This window comes from Puntigrus tetrazona, chromosome 22 (genome assembly GCF_018831695.1).
Source record: "Puntigrus tetrazona isolate hp1 chromosome 22, ASM1883169v1, whole genome shotgun sequence".
Taxonomy (NCBI): domain Eukaryota; kingdom Metazoa; phylum Chordata; class Actinopteri; order Cypriniformes; family Cyprinidae; genus Puntigrus; species Puntigrus tetrazona.
Window position 1 is genome coordinate 9,739,154 of NC_056720.1, and position 18,177 is coordinate 9,757,330.

Consider the following 18,177-nt stretch of genomic DNA (forward strand, 5'->3'; position numbering starts at 1 on the left):
TTACAAATTCTGTTCCCATCCTACTGCGGAGGAGCGTCGCATGGACGATGACTGACATCGCTGAATCAGCACCCAATCACAGGCCAGCACACATCATTTCATCCCCTCGCCAGTGGAGTGTTCAGTCAAGCACATATACACACTACAACACTGACGCTCGACACTCAGGCCTGCACACATTTACAGACTGATTCTTTGTTTTGTTATATTGTATTCTACATCTCCATCCTCAGTTTTCTTCTGTCTTCTTAACCGTCTTATCTCATAATAAAAAGACAAACACTATAATTTGCACAGTAGTGGCTAGAATGACATATTCACAGCTCACTAGATTACTTTTGGAGCTACAAAGCCTATAAAACTAGGTTGACATCTAAAAATTATGTTGTAAAATAATTGTACATGTATTACAAAAGTATGTTTGTGGATTTATTGTATCACGCTTTTGTATTTTTAAAAATTCATAATGTATATTCTCTTTTGTTATTCATATATATAGTTCCTATTTTTTTAGATTTTAGTGTAGTTAATTTTTTTTCAAACCCTTTTTCAAATGATTTTTGGAAATGTTTTTTCCCTTCACACAATTATCAAATGCTGTTCTTTCAATTTTGTTTGTAGTGTTTACCTTTTTATTTGTGTTTAAAAATAGGTAAAAATGACTATAATAGAATAATAAATGTTGTCCTGCATTGTTGGCTGCAGACTTATTAAAAAAAAATTGTATGTATCTGTGAAGGACTGGTAATAGGACAAAGAACAGAATAAAGAAGTTCATATTTAAAGATTAACTGGGTGCTAAAATGTATTCATTATATTTTTTATAATAGTACACAAATTGTTTACAGTTTCCTTATTTTATAATTCTTTTATTTTAGTTTTTAGTAAATGTAGTGATTTTCAAACTATTTTAGTAATCTTTTTTTATTATACACAAATACTACAAAAATATTTTAAAAATTCTATTATTTACTGCTATCTAGCTATTGGTGTGAGCCTTAAAAAAGGCAAAGCGTTCCACCAATTCGATCCTAAATTTCAATTTAGTGCATCTGACTAGTTGAAATGTGTACTGACTTGAAAAATGAAAGGATTACGAGATTCGGTATGGAACTGTAAAAGTTTGGCTTTAGCTGCTGTAAACTGTAGCAATGTGGCAGTCTAGGACTTTATGGACAGCAGGTGTATACAACTTCTGCGATCGCCTGCTGAGCCAAACTCATAAAAGCTTGTTAATCTTCAAATCTGTGTTTTCTTTTGCTCCGCCCCCTGCTGTCGCGTTGGGCCGCCAACCGGGCCGCCCTCTACCTGTCTTTGCCAACATTAGTCTGACGGAGCAGATGGACCTGAGTTCGTTTGCGCGTGCCGGTCCTTTCCGACAGCCCGAGGGTGCAGGGATCCACACAGCCTATCGCGCCGGGATACTTGTCGGCAAATGAAAAATGATTGTCAATGATTTGTTGATCACTTCTCCATGCAGGATGGAATGTGCCAAGGGATGATTTAATGAGCCACTGGTGGGGGGCGGCGGGGATCGTCCCGTGTAAAGAGCAGCCGTACACAGGGGTATTGGCTTGCCCACATAGCCATCAATCAACAGGCGTGCTGATGTGCGAGATGCTGCAGTGGGCTGAGTTTCCTCACGGGAAACGTCCCAGAAGAAAGTTGCTCTCTAGGGCTGCAGGGCAAAAATATCGATAGGGTAAACTTCATTCATCTTTTGCATGCAATTATGGAGCCTGATATAGACGCAACAAGGGATTATTTAGTTTTTGCATGTAATAAAAATAAATATGATAAACCTTACTTCTGCAGAATAATAAAAATAAAAAGTAACTGTGACAAAATCTCCAAATTTTGTTTCTGTTCATAATATTAACTATGACCATCGCTTTTTGTTAATTTTAAAAGTAAAAAATAGCATACTAGCAACTATATGCTATTAATAGCAATAATGCCTGTGTGTTTGCAATATGAGTAGCGGGACCAAATAAAGCCATGGAGGAAATGCATACGAGGTTAAGGGTGGAGAAAATATATGGTAGTCTGGTAGAGGCAAATTCAATGTATTACTGGAGAAAAAGGCTTGGGGGACCAAAGGGCTGCTTTCACTCCATTTTGAAGTGCATTGCAATTTTCATACAGCCTTTCTGGCAAATAACAACAGGCCAGAGGGGACAAGGGTCGAGGGAGCAGCACTGAAAAAGAGAATGGAGGAGTAGAGTGAAAAGAGAGACTGAGAGAAGGAAAATGTGGCATGGTATATATATATATATATATATATATATATATATATATATATATATATATATATATATATATATATTATGAGGACTGGTGAAAAGAAAATGTAACCCTTTCAAGTATATTACTGGATGAGACTACACATATCGACTGCTTGCAACAAAGTGAATAAGTATTGAATCATACGGGTGTGCTTCAGTCTGACTGCATTACATCTGCTCTGTAAAACTGTATCTGTGTTATTCAGCTTTAACAGAAACATCATCCACTTCCCCTGAAGGCTGAATAAATATGACAGCTTTTGGCGTTTTGATTGTTTTAATGCATTGCGCAACCTCCCAAATCCCCATTTTCAGCAGTTGTGACCCATTGACTCATTAAGTATCCTCAAAATTAATTTGTTGATTTGAGCTTGGCTGATTTGATGGTCCTTTAACTCTGGAATGTAGAAACTAAAATAGAGAGAAAGAGATCACCACAATCTTTACTGTTGCTAAAGGAGAATAACATTCAAATAATGCTGCAAATCACAACATTATGTAAATATCGTATTTAAATCATATTTACATCACACGGCTCAATAACCCACATTTTTGTATGGAATAATTTTGTATGGAATTCTACCATAGAGTGTAAAAACATGGACGTAGTGTCCCTGACGTCGCCCGTAAGTTTCTGAAGTTTTATTTTTGAAACTCAGAGTAGGCGGAGCTAGTGATCGCCATCTTGGAATTGTGTCACCGTGCTTTACTCTCGGATAATCCAAAATGGGCAAACACACAGGAACTCATTGATGAAACCACACGTCCTTGCTCAGCAGTGGTGCAATCCACCTGCCACTCAATTTGCCACACTCTTAAATATGCAGAACTTTAAAGCTTAATATAATTTAATTGGCTAAAAATATTGGCCCCCTCACAGTTGTGATGAAGGGCAACATTACCTGTATAGACCGAAACAACTCTTTGTAAACATTTTTTTCTACTGTAAAGTTGGCCATTTTAACACGAGGAGTCTATAAGAATGACTCCCTTTTGTAGCCATCAGTCGATGAATTGCAGTTTTACTTCTGTGTTGGTTTCACAAGACAGACTGGGAGGTTGCCAATTGAATCCTACCAAATATACTTCTATTGCGATTTTATCTTTACAAACGTTCACAAAATTTCACAAATTGAGGGATGATTCATAGTTGTTGTTTACAGTAAGTGACTGGATTTTGTCCATAAAAGTGCATTTTGAACTAACGTATTTAATTTGCAGTCAACATTCCATAACTGTAAATGCATTTCTATCCATTGTAGGAAGTTCAAAATATGATTGAAAACTCCTTTAACTAACAATATGTCTGGGAAGAAGATGTTTAGAGTTGTCTCTCTAGCTTGAGAACAGTTACAAATAGCAATCCAAACCCGTCAAGTTATTTGTGCACCATTTTGTGTCTCAAATGAATGTGTGAACTCTTCAAGCGTCCCTTAAATTATTGAACATCACCAAACTCAGGATGTGTCTCAATCCAGTTCATGTATCTCTTGGAGCGGGAGCCCCGTGGAGATTGATGGACAGGCTCGTCTGGATGATGTTCGCATGTTGTGCCTCTAAAGAAAGTGATCTTGTTGTCCTGCCGTGAGCTTCTTTGCTCTTTCTCATAAATGTTTCAAGTGCCCGGCAGATGCGCGGTCAATAAATTATGCATGCATCCTAAATGCCTCTTCCCAAATTGCTGAGCACAATCTGAGTCCCGGAGGATGGAGTCCAAGGATATCATGTTTCGATGTCATGTAACCATAGTACACATTTTGTTCCTAAGACAGACAGCAAGAGATGCAATGTGGTTGCTAGGGTGTTGCTATGTGCTTTTTAGGGTGTTTTGTGTAGTTTCTATAGGCCTAAGAGCAAAGGAGATAACTGTGAAGTCTATATGACATTATGGTTTGTAGATATAGCTTTGTTCCTTGTTCAATGTAAGTCTATGAAATTGGTGCCCGCATTCTCCACCAATTATTATGCTTTCCAAACTCTTTTAAAACTACAACATTCCTTAATAAACCACCCAATCTGAGGTTCAATATTATTCATGTTTGCAGCATAAATGGTCATGTTTGCAGCACAGCAGGGTAAGGCTAGTCCTAGCAAAAAGCAGTAATGAATATGAATACAAAAAAAATCAAAGAACACTTCCCCTACATAATTCATCTTTCTTTCATAAGACAACACATTGACTGCAGAGATCAAGTGTTGGGTTAGTACAAAATGTGGTCAAGAGTTTGCAGTAATATGCAATTAACCTACTGCCTTTGGCTGTAATTAATATTATACACAATGCTAATGCAGAATGCTCCACAGGAAAAGCCAATTACTAAATCACCCGAAGGAACTTTTGACGTCCAAAAGTGTAGGAATTACATAAACATGAATTGTTTTCTCCAGAATGCCATTTGTGTCAAAAATCTGAAATGAATCCCTAAGGCTGTGCAGAATGGTATAAAATGTGTCTGTGAATCAAATCTATAGACCGCTTGTTAGCGTACTTGCCGCTTAGCATCGCGTTGTAATGCTTACTAGCACACGTGCTAGCAACGGATCGACTGTTTGCTGCAGTTTAGCATAATTCAAATATCGACCGTGCAGCTGACTTGTGAAAAGATTGATAATGAGGCCCGGAATAATGTGGCTTTGTTAACCTTTGACCTCTCCACCATAACACAGCTGGGACCTTTGACATCCAGATGCTTCTCCATAAGGACACCTTATTATGGCCTCAGCCCTCTTGCTTATGACCACAAAATAGGTGAAAAAAACAAAGAAAGATAAATGTATATACAAAGATTTTTGCCAGCATCACAAAGTTTTTGGTTTGACTTCCTTTCATGACTTCCTCCTCATCTTCCTCATGCCCTTAAACTGGTTGTCAAAGACCATAATTGTTGAAACTAGGTATGAAGTATAAGCTTTAAAATGTTACCGCCCTTTAGATATAAAAACACTTTTCAAACTTCTAGAAGCACAGAATTTGATGTACTTCATCTAAAGACCATCATAGCACATGTTTATTCAAATAATTTAGATTCGTCATTTAATTTTTCAGCGATTCATCAATTAGTTAGTTAGTAAATTCACAAGCCAATGCTGCATATTCTGAAAGCAATCTTCTAAAACATCTGCAAAATCTACTGCCGTTGAGTTATGGGTAGTTTTAGGGCATTTTCTGCAACTTTTATCACCTATGTGTCTAAAATCTCAAAAATCCACTACTCCAATGTATGAGTAATAGTAATAGTACTAATAATAAACGGTCCATTTTTTCATGATTCACACCAATTCAGAAGGATACATCACTAACCTACATTATTACTGAGAATTACGCTACATTATGGATGTTAACTACTTTCTGAAGACTGTCATTTCATGCTCTCTTCAAGTGATTACAGTCCTAGCTGCTCCATATGTATTATTTCTGACTCTTTTCTACCTCTTTATCCATCTCTCCTTTTTTCTCCACGGCATAGCCTTGCCCTAATGTTCAGAGTGTGCTCTCATTTTCTCAAAACCCTTCCAACCTCCAGCCCAGCTCTCCTTTCACCTGTTCCTGTTCCTGTCTGACAGAGAAGAATGAGCTGTGTGCAGCCCTGTCAGATCACGCAGCCACTTCCCGTACATGCCACCTCGTAGTTTGCTGTCAGGTCTCTCTGCTTCTGTAAACCATCTTCCCCTGCAGAGCTACTCATATCAACTACAACAGGGCTTCCCAATTTTTGCAGTCAGCTGCAACACCCCGCAGCCAAAAAATAGAGCCTGTACCCCTTTAAAGTACATATTCTAAAATACTTTTTAAATATTTAATGCAGTGAAATTTTAAAAATGAGAAAAATTTTAATTGCCAGTTTAATGGCCAAAATTTGTTGATCTTTTATAATATATAATATTATTATATACTATGATCTCATATAATAACAGAAGTTATTATATGTGACAGAAGTTCAAATAAATGAATAATAATGGTTATTTCTAATACAAAAATGAATTCTCTAATAATATATACTTTCATTTGTTACTAACATTAACATCAACATCAACAACAACAAAACAACAACCCCAACTAATATTACTACTAAAATTCCTCTATAAAAATAATAATTAAAACTCAAAAGGGACAAATGTTTAAATAAATTTAAAATACTATAATAATTAAAAACTATATAACTATATAAAAACTATAATAATGACAACAATTATAATATATTAGTAAAAATCTCTGCAATGTTTTTTTTTTTTTTTTTTTTCTAACATACAATTCCTTTACAACTTCCGGCAAAAATGTTTGCAGCTGATCTAAATGCTTGTAAATAAAAATTTTGCCGGACATTGTAGGTCTTCGTCTTGCTAATAATCGTATTCATTGGTTTTACATCAAGGGTCAAAGGCACAACCCTCAAAAGAGATGCTCGCATTGGTTTTATATCCAATTTTATCTGTGTGCATAAATTCGAGTGCACTTCTAGAGCTGCAGGGAGCTCCTTCAAACATCCTTGACCTCTTTTGTTCCGACCCGACCTCTCTCTTAATCCACTTACCGATCTCGCAGCTCTCTCCCGAATAGCCCTGAGGGCACAGGCAACTGTATCCTTCCCCCTCGGTCAAACAGCTTCCACCATGCAGGCACGGGTTGGTCTGGCAGGGATCATCTTCGGCTGTAAAGAGAGAACATAAAGAAAATGCATTTTAGAGCCAGATTCGAATGTAAATTTCCCATATGAGCACCAAGGCTCAATGTTTGCACTGTATGAGTGCACAACCAAAGTCTGGGCCTCACTCGTGAAACATGAACAGAAATCCTCCACTTTCCGGACTGAAAATGAAGAGGAGCCTGAGCGTATGACTTTCAACAAGGTGAGAGATTAGCACAAGTTTGATGTCATCCCCCGTTCATCATGACAGATGCTCCGCAGGGAAGGACAATGCGATTCACCATGTCCGCCTCTGATGATCCCCGGCCTTCATAAATTATCCGATCATCGCCTAGAGTAGCGGCGCACACTATCGTCTATTTTTATGGCACATTACCATACCGTTCTTGGGTCATAAACACACTTTATTTCCGTGAGCTACGACTCTTGGAAAAACCCGTGTACGGCGAAATGTTTTGGGGTGTGGTGATCTTACAGATTAAGTCATAATTACTTCAACTTACGGACAGGAAACCTTTACAAGGACGTTGGCGCACAACTTGCGCCGGAAATTGATTAAGTGCTGCTTTATAATCCGTTTCCAACCACGAAACGCAATCTGACAGTGCATCAAACACACCACGTCTCCTCCGGTATAATTCCAAACACGCAATTATTTACAGCAGGGGAGATAAATCGCAACACGGCCTAGCAACGCTCGCCACAGTGCGCGTTCGACTTCCCACATCTTATCGAGTTTTACTTTGTTAGAGGCCTTGGGAGCTCTTCAGTAGAAATTAACCGTACTATATTTCTTGTCTGTTGTGACAGCTTGTTTTATTTTCTCTCCGCTAACGGATTCTTCTTGAAGCGCACAATCCCTTAAGAAAACAAAAGCACACATGCAACGATATACGAGCAGAGTATGAAAGCAGATTAAAGGCAAGGTTTGCGGCTGTGCTCTGTAGCTACTGTACTGCGCTTGCATTTGTCTGTTATATTTGTATTTGAGTTCTGCTCATTTTACCAGGCTGAAAAAAATCAGCGTGAAAGTCCCACGCTGGCTCAGGCCGGATTATGATGGTCAATGCAGGTCTAGCTAGAAAACCAACATCGAAATGCTACATGAATAAGTACATAAATGAACCAACAAATGGCATGAATCATGTTTCAATTTTGATACGTGAACAAATTAAATAAGGCTATAAAAATATAAACGCATGTAAAAATAACATTACATTTTCAAAATGCAATAATAATATTAGAAATGTAAAAATGTGTCTGACTATATTATTTATTATATATTATACTTTTTTAATATATTATACTTTTTTAAACATTTGATTATAATGGTCCGTCTATTTCTAAGGCTACTTATAATACATATATAAAAAATAATAAAATACGTGCTGGTCTTTTAAAAAGGGAGGTTGACAGCAGACAACAAAAATTACTAAAAAGTATGTTGAAGCTAAATATTCATCCACCCATTGCTCTTATTAAATTATTCATTTCGGAAGCAGGCTCAAGGCCCTGCTCACACGTCAAAGTCCCAAAAATGAAACCAAGACTGCACAAAGTCCACATTTGCACAAAAACGAAATACAAAGCACTCCATGAAGGACAAACTGTGAAAGTCGGACACGGTGAATATTCACTTTTTGCAGTCAATTGTTCTTTTAGTCCAAAGACAACAGCCAGCAGAAACCCCCAGCTGGATGGCTGAGATTGACAAGTGTGTGACACATGAGTGACTGCTGCTTCATAGCTAGAAAGAGCGGATAAACATTCCCCCGCTCTCTCATGAGCTCTCAAAGCCGGCTCGGCTCAGCGAGAGGCAGCTGGGCTATTGTGAATTCTCCACGCGAGGCGCGATGACATAAAGATCCGCATTGACCAATTTTAATGAACGCGCCCAAACCAGAGACTCTCTTGCACACAACTCCAAGAGAGCGACAGAGTTCAAGGACTCCTCGTCATCATCGTGATGAAATGAACTCTTCAGTGCCCACTCGAGAGCTTTTTCATCCCAAATCCCGTCAAACGGATCGTTTTCTGAGAGGATGGAGAGCTCTTGTCGCTAAGCTGGAAACGGTGCAGGGGAAAAAAGACATTCAGGTCCCAAACAATTAGTCACGACGTAGGCCATTTCCTGCACAGATCGCTAGTCCCGACGGAGATCGCTTCCCTAAGCTGTGGATAATATGGAAACACCTCAGTAGGTGGTTTGAGGTGTAAATGCGTGTGGTAATTCAGGCCACATATGTAAGCTTTACTCATTCCCAAAAGGAATTATGATAGCACGGACAATTTGGGAGTTTTGCGAAGTGAGCAAGCGACTCACATACTAAATCAAAATAGGATAAGGAGAACACGTAAAGAAAATATTTGCGGATTAAAAAGAATACATTTTTACTTAACTATATACGTGCATACATTCTTAAATAAATACATACGTGTGTGTATTTATATATTTACAATAAATACACACACATATATTAGATAAACAATAACTTTTATTTTGAACGTGATTAATCACGAATAATCTTTGGACAGCAATAAATATGATTAAAAACAGCATGAATAACTAAAATGACTGTGCCAATAAAGTGACAATAAAATACACTCAAAATTAGCAAATTTAAATAGATGCGTGTAAAACTAAAATTAAAAAAAGTAAAAATTACTGAATTGTGTTTTCAGTACAATATTTGACGTTTCTTTGCAATGCTTGGGAAATTTACTAGTAATTTCTGAATGAAAATTGTTTCTTCACCATTTTTTCCCCCAGTGATCTGATCAATCAAGACGCATGAAGTGACTTTTTACATGCGGTGAATGAGTAGAGGGGTGGATAAACAAACACATCAAAGAAAACAATGGAACACGGATGAGAAAGCAATAGCGGTTAAAAGCCTCCTCCGTTTCGTGCCGTTGGCTTATGATTAATTACACAGCGGGCTTAAAATAGTTCCTTCTTCCCCAATTCCGTCTCTTTTTATTTCTCCATGACTTTCTCTCTTAAGTCCACGCACTGTTCATGGTCTCAGAGGATCATCCTGAGATGCAAAAGACTGCTTAGACGATCAACTCTACAAACAATGTAAGTGGATAATAGTCATTTTTCACGCTAAACGCTTGATTACAAAACAGCTGCAATACATCAAACTTGTGCCTACATCGTAACTTCCACCACACAGCATCTCATTTGCACAACTTTTTTTTGAGGAATAAATTTTAAAAAATACTCGTCTTACTCACAAGTCGCTTGATTGAGTGCCTAGCTCTAACCCACAATCTGAACAGAAACAAAAAACAAGTATGCTTGTGAAAAATACAAGTTTTAACGGCTAGAAGAGCGACTGACCTCCAAAGCAGATGACGAACCATTAAAATGCGATCTTTTTATTCAGTCGCTATCTCTCAAAAACACAGTGCATGGCCATGAGGGACAGTCTCTAGGAAAATAAAATACTAATACAGTGCTTCACCGCCTAGACTCTTAAGTGTACAGGCTCCCTTCTCTCATAAACAAGCTGTTTATGATGCTGCACTGAGGCCCTTGTTAAGGGAGAAATACTTGAAGACTTCATCGCAGTAAGATCCAATCAAACCCTCTGAGGTCTTCACACTTGAAAACAATAGATGAAAATTATAGTGGCTGGCCAGCACAAGTAAATCTCTCTGTATGAATAAAGTGTTGCTAGAACTTCAGCGATACTTCTGAACCTCGTGTCCACTGCTACAGGGAGATGTTTTAGCAGTATTTTCATTGTAAGAGAGACTGAAACCTCCAAAAAATTTGGGCAAGATTATGTTTGATAATATGATTCAATCTTAAAAATATATTTATCTTAAATTTAGCTTGTTTTGTTCAAATTTGCTATTTGTTTGCACCTTTTCAGTGGAATGTTTAATCCAAAAATTTTAATTAGCCAATGATTATCTCACCTTCAAGCCATCCTAGATGTATATGGCTTTCTTCTTTCAGATGAACGCAGCTAGAGTTATATTATAAAAGACCTGGCTCTTCCAAGCCTTACGATGAAAGTTAATGAGTGTTGACCCAAAAAGTGCATCCATTCATTTCTTTGCACATCCTCATCTTGTACGTCTAATTTGTGACTGGTTTTATGATGGATGGATGCACTTTTTTGGGCTTCAAATTCTCAACACCCATTCACTGCTATTATAAAGCTTGGAAGAGCCAGGACATGTTTTAATATAACTCCAATTGTATTCACATGAAAGAGAAAAGTCATATACACCTAGGATGGCTTGAGGCTATTTATTGTATTTACAAGTTGAAAAGTATTCGTTAAGTGGATTCAAAACACTTCGCTCGAAGCAAGATGGCGCTGCTTTTTTCTATACAAAAACTATTATAAAACTACATTTGATTCTTGTGAGTTTTAACTTTTTTACAGCTTTATTAAGTTTACAAAGGTGCTATAATCTGAATTACAATATATTCTATCATAACAGTGCAATAAAATCATATTGTAAATGCAGGGAAAATTAATTCATTTCAACAAATTTACCAACAAAACACACGTTGCCTCCAGTGGGTTTACAATGCTATCTCAGGTTTCCAGAAACTTGTGATTTAAAGAAACTGTTTCCAAGATTCTGACTAGTATTTACAATTTTGAGGTGATGTTTAATTTGTGTTGTAATCTTTTGTTATTATTTGAATGCACTAACACCTTTCTACAGCCGCCACATCTCTCTCTCATCGCCCTTATAATGTCTTCGACTAAAACTTGTCAAATTGACATTAATCATTAACTGTTTAAAGAGAAAGTTTATCCAAAAACACACAATTCTGTCAACATTTAGTCATTCTCTAGTCCGTCCCTATTGACTTTGAAAGTATGGAAAAGAAAAAATAACGCCATGGAAGTCAATGGGGACCAGAAACTATTTGGGTACCCACATTCTTTAAAATATCTATTTTCTTGCATGTTTGAGAATGAGTAGACTTTGAATGAGAAAATAATTTTTTTTTCCAGTGTTATGTTTTAATGAAATGTTTCAAATCAGCACTTCTTTAGGTCGAACGATACTAAAACCGTGCATCCAGTTGACGTACATGCAGACAAACTTTCTCAGAAAAGCGCTTGGCTTTTGTAACTGTAAGGTGGGAATTTCATTTCTGGAGCATTACAAATGTTTCTATTAATTTTTTAAGATGCTTTTGTAAGTGGTCCATGTCCTTCCTCTTATCACAGTTGAGGCTTGAAATATTCATACAGCATACAGATTTTGGAAACTACATTCGATTACATGTAAATCAGCCATCACTGATTCAACAGAAATCAACATTACACCATTTTTTTTTTTTTGCATTTGAGCTGTCCCGGTTTCACCACATCGCTCTACAGTAACTGTTGCTGTGAATAAAACCGCTGTGGGTGGTGCATCATTAAGTAAATTAAACGCTACAATTAGTCACAATACAAACAAGCGCTTGACAAATGCTAGAAAAGGCACAAATGCACGGCATTCTGAGGCGAATTGCAGATTTTCACATCCCGAAATGAGTTTATCATGGTTCTTGCAATGAAGTTTTTACGTGGCGCATCCTTTGAGCCTCGGAGGTCAAACCACCAGTGCTCATCATTCACTGAATGTGAGGTTGCAATTACTGTGGAGGTAAGCTGAGTGTGCACCTTGGGAAACCGAGGCCTATTTCTACCGCAACACAGATAACTCTGCATCCCTGTGGACCAGAGCAATCTACTGGCTCAGAGCAAGCAGTGATTTAATGTTGCTGGAAGAATGAAGCTGAGGGAGGTTGGCGTTGCCGTTTACCACTGGCGGGATGACGTAACTTGCGCTGCAGTGGAGCAAATTCAGACAGCTCCTCTGTATTTGCTGTAGAAAAGCAGTGAGACTGGGTTTAGGGAATCACGAAAGGATGGAGGTTGGGCCATCAAATGATGCTTTTGAATCTGAATCAAATCAAGAAGACTGTGATAAAGATTCATTTCTGTTCAATGCTTCCGAAGCGATATCAAGAACATTGATTGGAAACAAAGGAGCAGTTCACTCATATATTAAAAATTTGTACAGTATATACAGTATGAACAGATTTATAAATGTAACATTACATTACTTGCTCACCAATCGCACTCTGCAGTGAATGGGTGCCGTTAAAATGAAAGTCCAAACGGCTGATAAAAACATCATAATACTCTATAAGTAATCCGCACAACTCCAATCTAGAAATTAACATCATGTCAAATTTCGCTTGTAAACATTGACTGATCTGTGCATATTTCTCTCCTGATTCAGACAATACTGGAGGAGAAAAAAATTCAAATGTCTAGACGAATTTGGTATTAAAAACACGCAGCATTTTGCTTCATAAGACGTTAATTGATGTACTGCAGTAGTGTGAATTAATTGTGGACTATTGTGATGGCACCCATTCACTGCAAGAGAATTCATTGTAATGCTAAAAATTTGTTTGCATGAAGAAAGAAACTCATCTACATCTGGGATGGCCTGAGGGTAAGTAAATTTCCTGTATATTTTCCTTTTTTTTTTTTTTAAAGCTATTACTGAGCATACCAAAGTACAAGCTACTCATAATTTACAATTACATAATTTTAATTTAATTTTAATTTAATTTTGTGAATGCATAATGTATTTTATATTACTTAAACATGTAATATTTAAACTATATAAGGTATAATTTAGATATCTAATAAAATTTGAATAATAGTTTTTAATTTAAGTAGTCATAATTTTCAAGCACAAAATATACACAAGACAACTGAAGGAATTCACGGAATTAATCATTAAACTAGTGTCACTTTAATGAAGACTGTAGTTGAAGTAGTTGTGCTGATACATTTCGTTTGTCACTTTGAGGCACTCTTGTACCACCAGATGTTATTTATTGTTAAACTACAACACATTTCAGGTAGAAATGTTGAAAACAAATCTGATGTGCCAACATTTGAGATCATTGAGCCAACATGACTACAATAAATCTCCCTGCGCAAAAACACTAGCTGAAAATGGCTGAAAATCTTCCGCCCAGGGATTATGGCATCTGAAAACACAAATGATTTATAAAAATAAGAGTTGACACTACGTCAAAATGCCACAATGTTCTCATATTTCTCTCTTTTATATATATATATATATATTTTTTTACCTGCAAGCGGTTTCAAAAATCTTTTTAGACCTAAGAAGTCAAGAAATGAGAAAGAGACACAATTCAAAGCGCTTAGAGGCACATAATCCTCAAACACTTAAAACCTACAATTTCAGGTCAGATTTCTGCTGGAAAGGCACTAAAACTTCATCCTAGCAACGAAAATCCTAAAATAATCCTGACATTGAACAACCCAGCGTTCCAATAATATCCCGTCTTGACGTACCTCAGCACTACAACGAAAAGATTAAAGCCTGTCGGTGTCACACGCATCCTGAGATTTGCATAAATAACTGGAAAACGCACATTAAACGTCCCTATTAATAGGTTTGATGCTAAAACAAAACCACGATGTGTAAGAGTTTGGTGCGAGGACAAGAGCGATTTCATCTCCATATGAATATGAAAGAAGGGAAGGGGAGCAAGAGAGAGAGAGGGAGAAGAGTATCTGTGCTATTGTTAGTGCCTGGAGAGTCTGACACACAGTTAATGGTTGAAGCTCCTCCATGCTGTAGGCTTCAGGCTGCTAGGCACATCAACAGTCCTTATTGTTCCCGCCTCTTCTCCCCTTCTTTCATTTTCCTGTTCCATCTCCCGCTTGTCTGGGCTGATGTGCCCTGCTGAACATAATTTGATGTCGCTGAGGTTGTATCTGAAGAGTCTTCTAATAAAGCTGCTGTTGTTTATGCACAAAACGCATCCGCAAGGCTGGAAGTGAAATAAAGAGGTCCTCGACTGAATACGGAGTCATTCTTCTTCTGAGTGACTCTGTGCTAACTGAAGTCGGTTATTTATAGGCAGTGTCGGGGAAGGTTACTTTTAAACGTAACACATTGAAATATTGCGTTACTTCGCATAAAAAGTAACTAATTACGTCGTTTTTATGGAAAGTAACGACTCACGTAACTTGCGTCATATATGAATATGCACCAACCCCAACACTGTTTATAAGAGTGACGTCCAAATTAAAAGCTTTCTGTCTGGCCAACTTGAAATCGCCGATTGCATGGATTGCTATTCACAAAATAACGACAAAAAATACACAATGTTGCCATCAAAAGACTTCGTCAGCAAAATCTTGCAGGCAAAAAAGTCTAGTGCCTACTGTCAATTGTGTAGATGCGTGCGGTCTTTCAAAAGAATCACTTTTTTTGGTGTGATGAATGTGTATTGTTCACAACATGTTGGGAAAAAAGCGTTTAGTGATATTGTGCCATAATTCGATATTCTCGAATGGAATTACGCCAAACCATAGCAAATACTAATTTAAAAAAAAATAAAATATGCCTATTATCACAATTGTTAAGTGTTTTGTATAACTTGACAAAAATATGACAATGTGCCATTTTGGTAAAAGAAAAACTTGCCAAAACCTGCCTTGGGAACATTTTTTCACCCTGACGTATGTAAAATTCCCGATCGCATGGCTTTCTTCTAAAATGACTGGATTTCACCAACAAAAAATTGCAGTACAAATGTAAAATGAACGTCTAAAATGACGATACAAATTATTTTAATACTGTTGACAAAAATGAGAAAATGCAATTTTAGCCAGAGCAAAGCGAAATTCCAGTGCTAAAATGTGGACCATATATTTTGACCATATTTTAAATCAAACCACCACTCTCCAAAAAGTAAACAACTGTTACTCACGCAGCAGTGTGTTCATACTGTACACAGAGAGATGGTGGCTTTTTGTCTTGCGTGCACAGACATTATAAAGCACATTAAATGCTGGGACACATTCTCTTTCAAAGTGATAGGGGAGAATAAAATGCCATGTTGCTAAAATAAGCATCTCGGTGGGGTGTGGAGAGAGTCGGAGCTGTCTGGTCTATTCAGCTCCGGCAAGATACAGCCCAGTCGGCAGGGAACCTGAAGCAGCACGTATAATCAGATAGAAGAGGATACTTCATCACCGTGTTCCGGACTCAATCCAGGTCAGCGGTGCACGCTCCACGCCGCTGACAATGAGGCCATCGGATATCAGGAACATCAGACTTTCAGTTCAATTTCCGACCTGGCAGATCTCGCACTGCATTTATGAAAAATGCTGAGCATGGGATGATGGAAGTAAGACGAGTTTAGGTTTAGAAAACAGCTTATGACCAAAAGAGGGGTTTATATACTTAGCTAAAACCAGACCCACCCCTCACCCTCCCAAAAGGAAGCGTTTCTTATTTTTATTTTATTTTAGTTGCAATGAAACAAAATGAATCTGAAACAAACACATAAAATCTAATAGAGATGACAAACAAAATGAAAATAAATTCACCAACACAATTAAACAAGCTTTAAAGTAGTCAGCGAGTGGTTGCTGGTGTGTCATTTCTAGGCGCCCACTTAGAAAATCCCCACTAATAAAGCAAGGAAGCTGTCACAGCCACGGTGTAGTGGTAGTGCACATTTACAGCTCTTTCTCTTTTCTTGCCTCATCTGTTTTTTGCCTGTCATTTAGTCTAAATATCTGTGTGTTGCTCTATTTGTCAGTCCGTTCTCACTAACTAGTCTAACTCTCTAACAGACCTTTGTTCTGTCTATCTGTCTGTCGGTTGTTCTATCTGTTGTTCTGTCTACTTGTCTGTCATTCCATCTATCTGTCTGTCATTCTGTCCGTCTGTCTGTTGTTCTGTCTGTCTGTCATTCCGTAAATATGACTGTTGTTCTGTCTACCTATCTGTCTGTTGTTCTGTCTGTCATTCCATCTATCTGTCTGTCATTCAGTCTGTCTGTTGTTCTATCTGTCTGTCGTTCTGTCTGTCTGTCGTTCTATCTGTCTGTCATTCTGTCTGTCTGTCTGTTGTTCTGTCTGTCATTCCATCTATCTGTCTGTTGTTCTGTCTACCTGTCTGTAGTTCTGTCTGTCATTCCGTCTATCTGTCTGTCATTCTGTCTATCTGTTTGTCATTCAGTCTGTCTGTCGTTCTATCTGTCTGTCATTCTGTCTGTCTGTCGTTCTATCTGTCTGTCATTCTGTCTGTCTGTCGTTCTATCTGTCTGTCATTCTGTCTGTCTGTCGTTCTATCTGTCTGTCATTCTGTCTGTCATTCAGTCTGTCATTCAATCTGTCTGTCGTTCTATCTGTCTGTCATTCTGTCTATCTGTCTGTTGTTCTGTCTGTCATTTTGTTCGTCTGTCTGTTGTTCTGTCATTCTGTCTAACTATCGCTGTTGCTGTCTGTCGTTTTCTCTATCTGTCTGTTCTTTTTAAGTGTCATTCTGTCCATTGTTCTAACTATATGTCTATTGTTCTACTTGTTTTAATGCTGTCCCTCTATATACCTGTATTGTTCTGCCTGTCATTCTGTCAATCTTTGTCTGTTTTGCTTTGTCTATCTGTTTTGCAAAATGCATACAAATAAATAAAAAACACTATAAAAGGATAACAGAAACATCTTTCCTGTCCTTAAATAAGCATTTTAAAAAGAATATCAAACCCTCCTACTCCAAGAGATGACATTTTGATGTTTACAGTTTCTTTAGTGCAAACACATAACAAACACCGTGGATCCTGATACATAAGACCACCCAGTGGATCGTGTGGGTGGTGAAACAGTAAATAAACCATCTGAAGGAGGGGGTGATGTTTGCCTGGAGAGAGCCTGGCAGCTCGGTTAGCTGCAAGTACAACTGTTAGCTTGTCTACAAACAGTAGTAGCGCTTGGGCTCACATGATCAAAGCCTGCATGCAGCACGCGTAGCTTCCATGGAGACTGAAAGGTACATTGGAAGCAGTCATGCTAGCTTCCTCACCTCAGATGCGATCATTATCTCCCTGAACTCGCTTTCACGGCTGGTGAGTAACTCGCAAGTTATTAAAGCCAGATTCATACACGCAGCGCAATACATTAGGGGAACATAATGTATTCTGAAAACAGAATTTTCGATGAGGAAAAAAAACTGTGAGGTGGGACCGTTCCCCAATTCTGCTGGTCAATGTGAGTTAGAACAGATGATGTTTTGAGACATTTTTCTTGCTGAATTTACTACACTGATCATATATTCATTGTGTATTACCTTGTAGGCAGGGTGATTCATCTTAAGGAGCTAGAGGACAATAACTCACAGGCTTTCTATTGTCCGTTCAAACCCCAGATTGG

At 37.8% G+C, this 18,177-nt stretch overlaps 1 protein-coding gene across 1 annotated transcript in view; it reads right to left on the bottom strand.

Annotated features, from left to right (window-relative positions):
• LOC122328188 (neurocan core protein-like) overlaps positions 1–18,177 on the bottom strand; it is a 57,735-nt gene that overhangs the window by 8,513 nt on the left and 31,045 nt on the right. Inside the window, exon 9 of the mRNA XM_043223897.1 lies at positions 6,818–6,934. Coding sequence (XP_043079832.1) covers positions 6,818–6,934 — 117 coding nt within the window. The remainder of the gene's footprint in view (positions 1–6,817; positions 6,935–18,177) is intronic.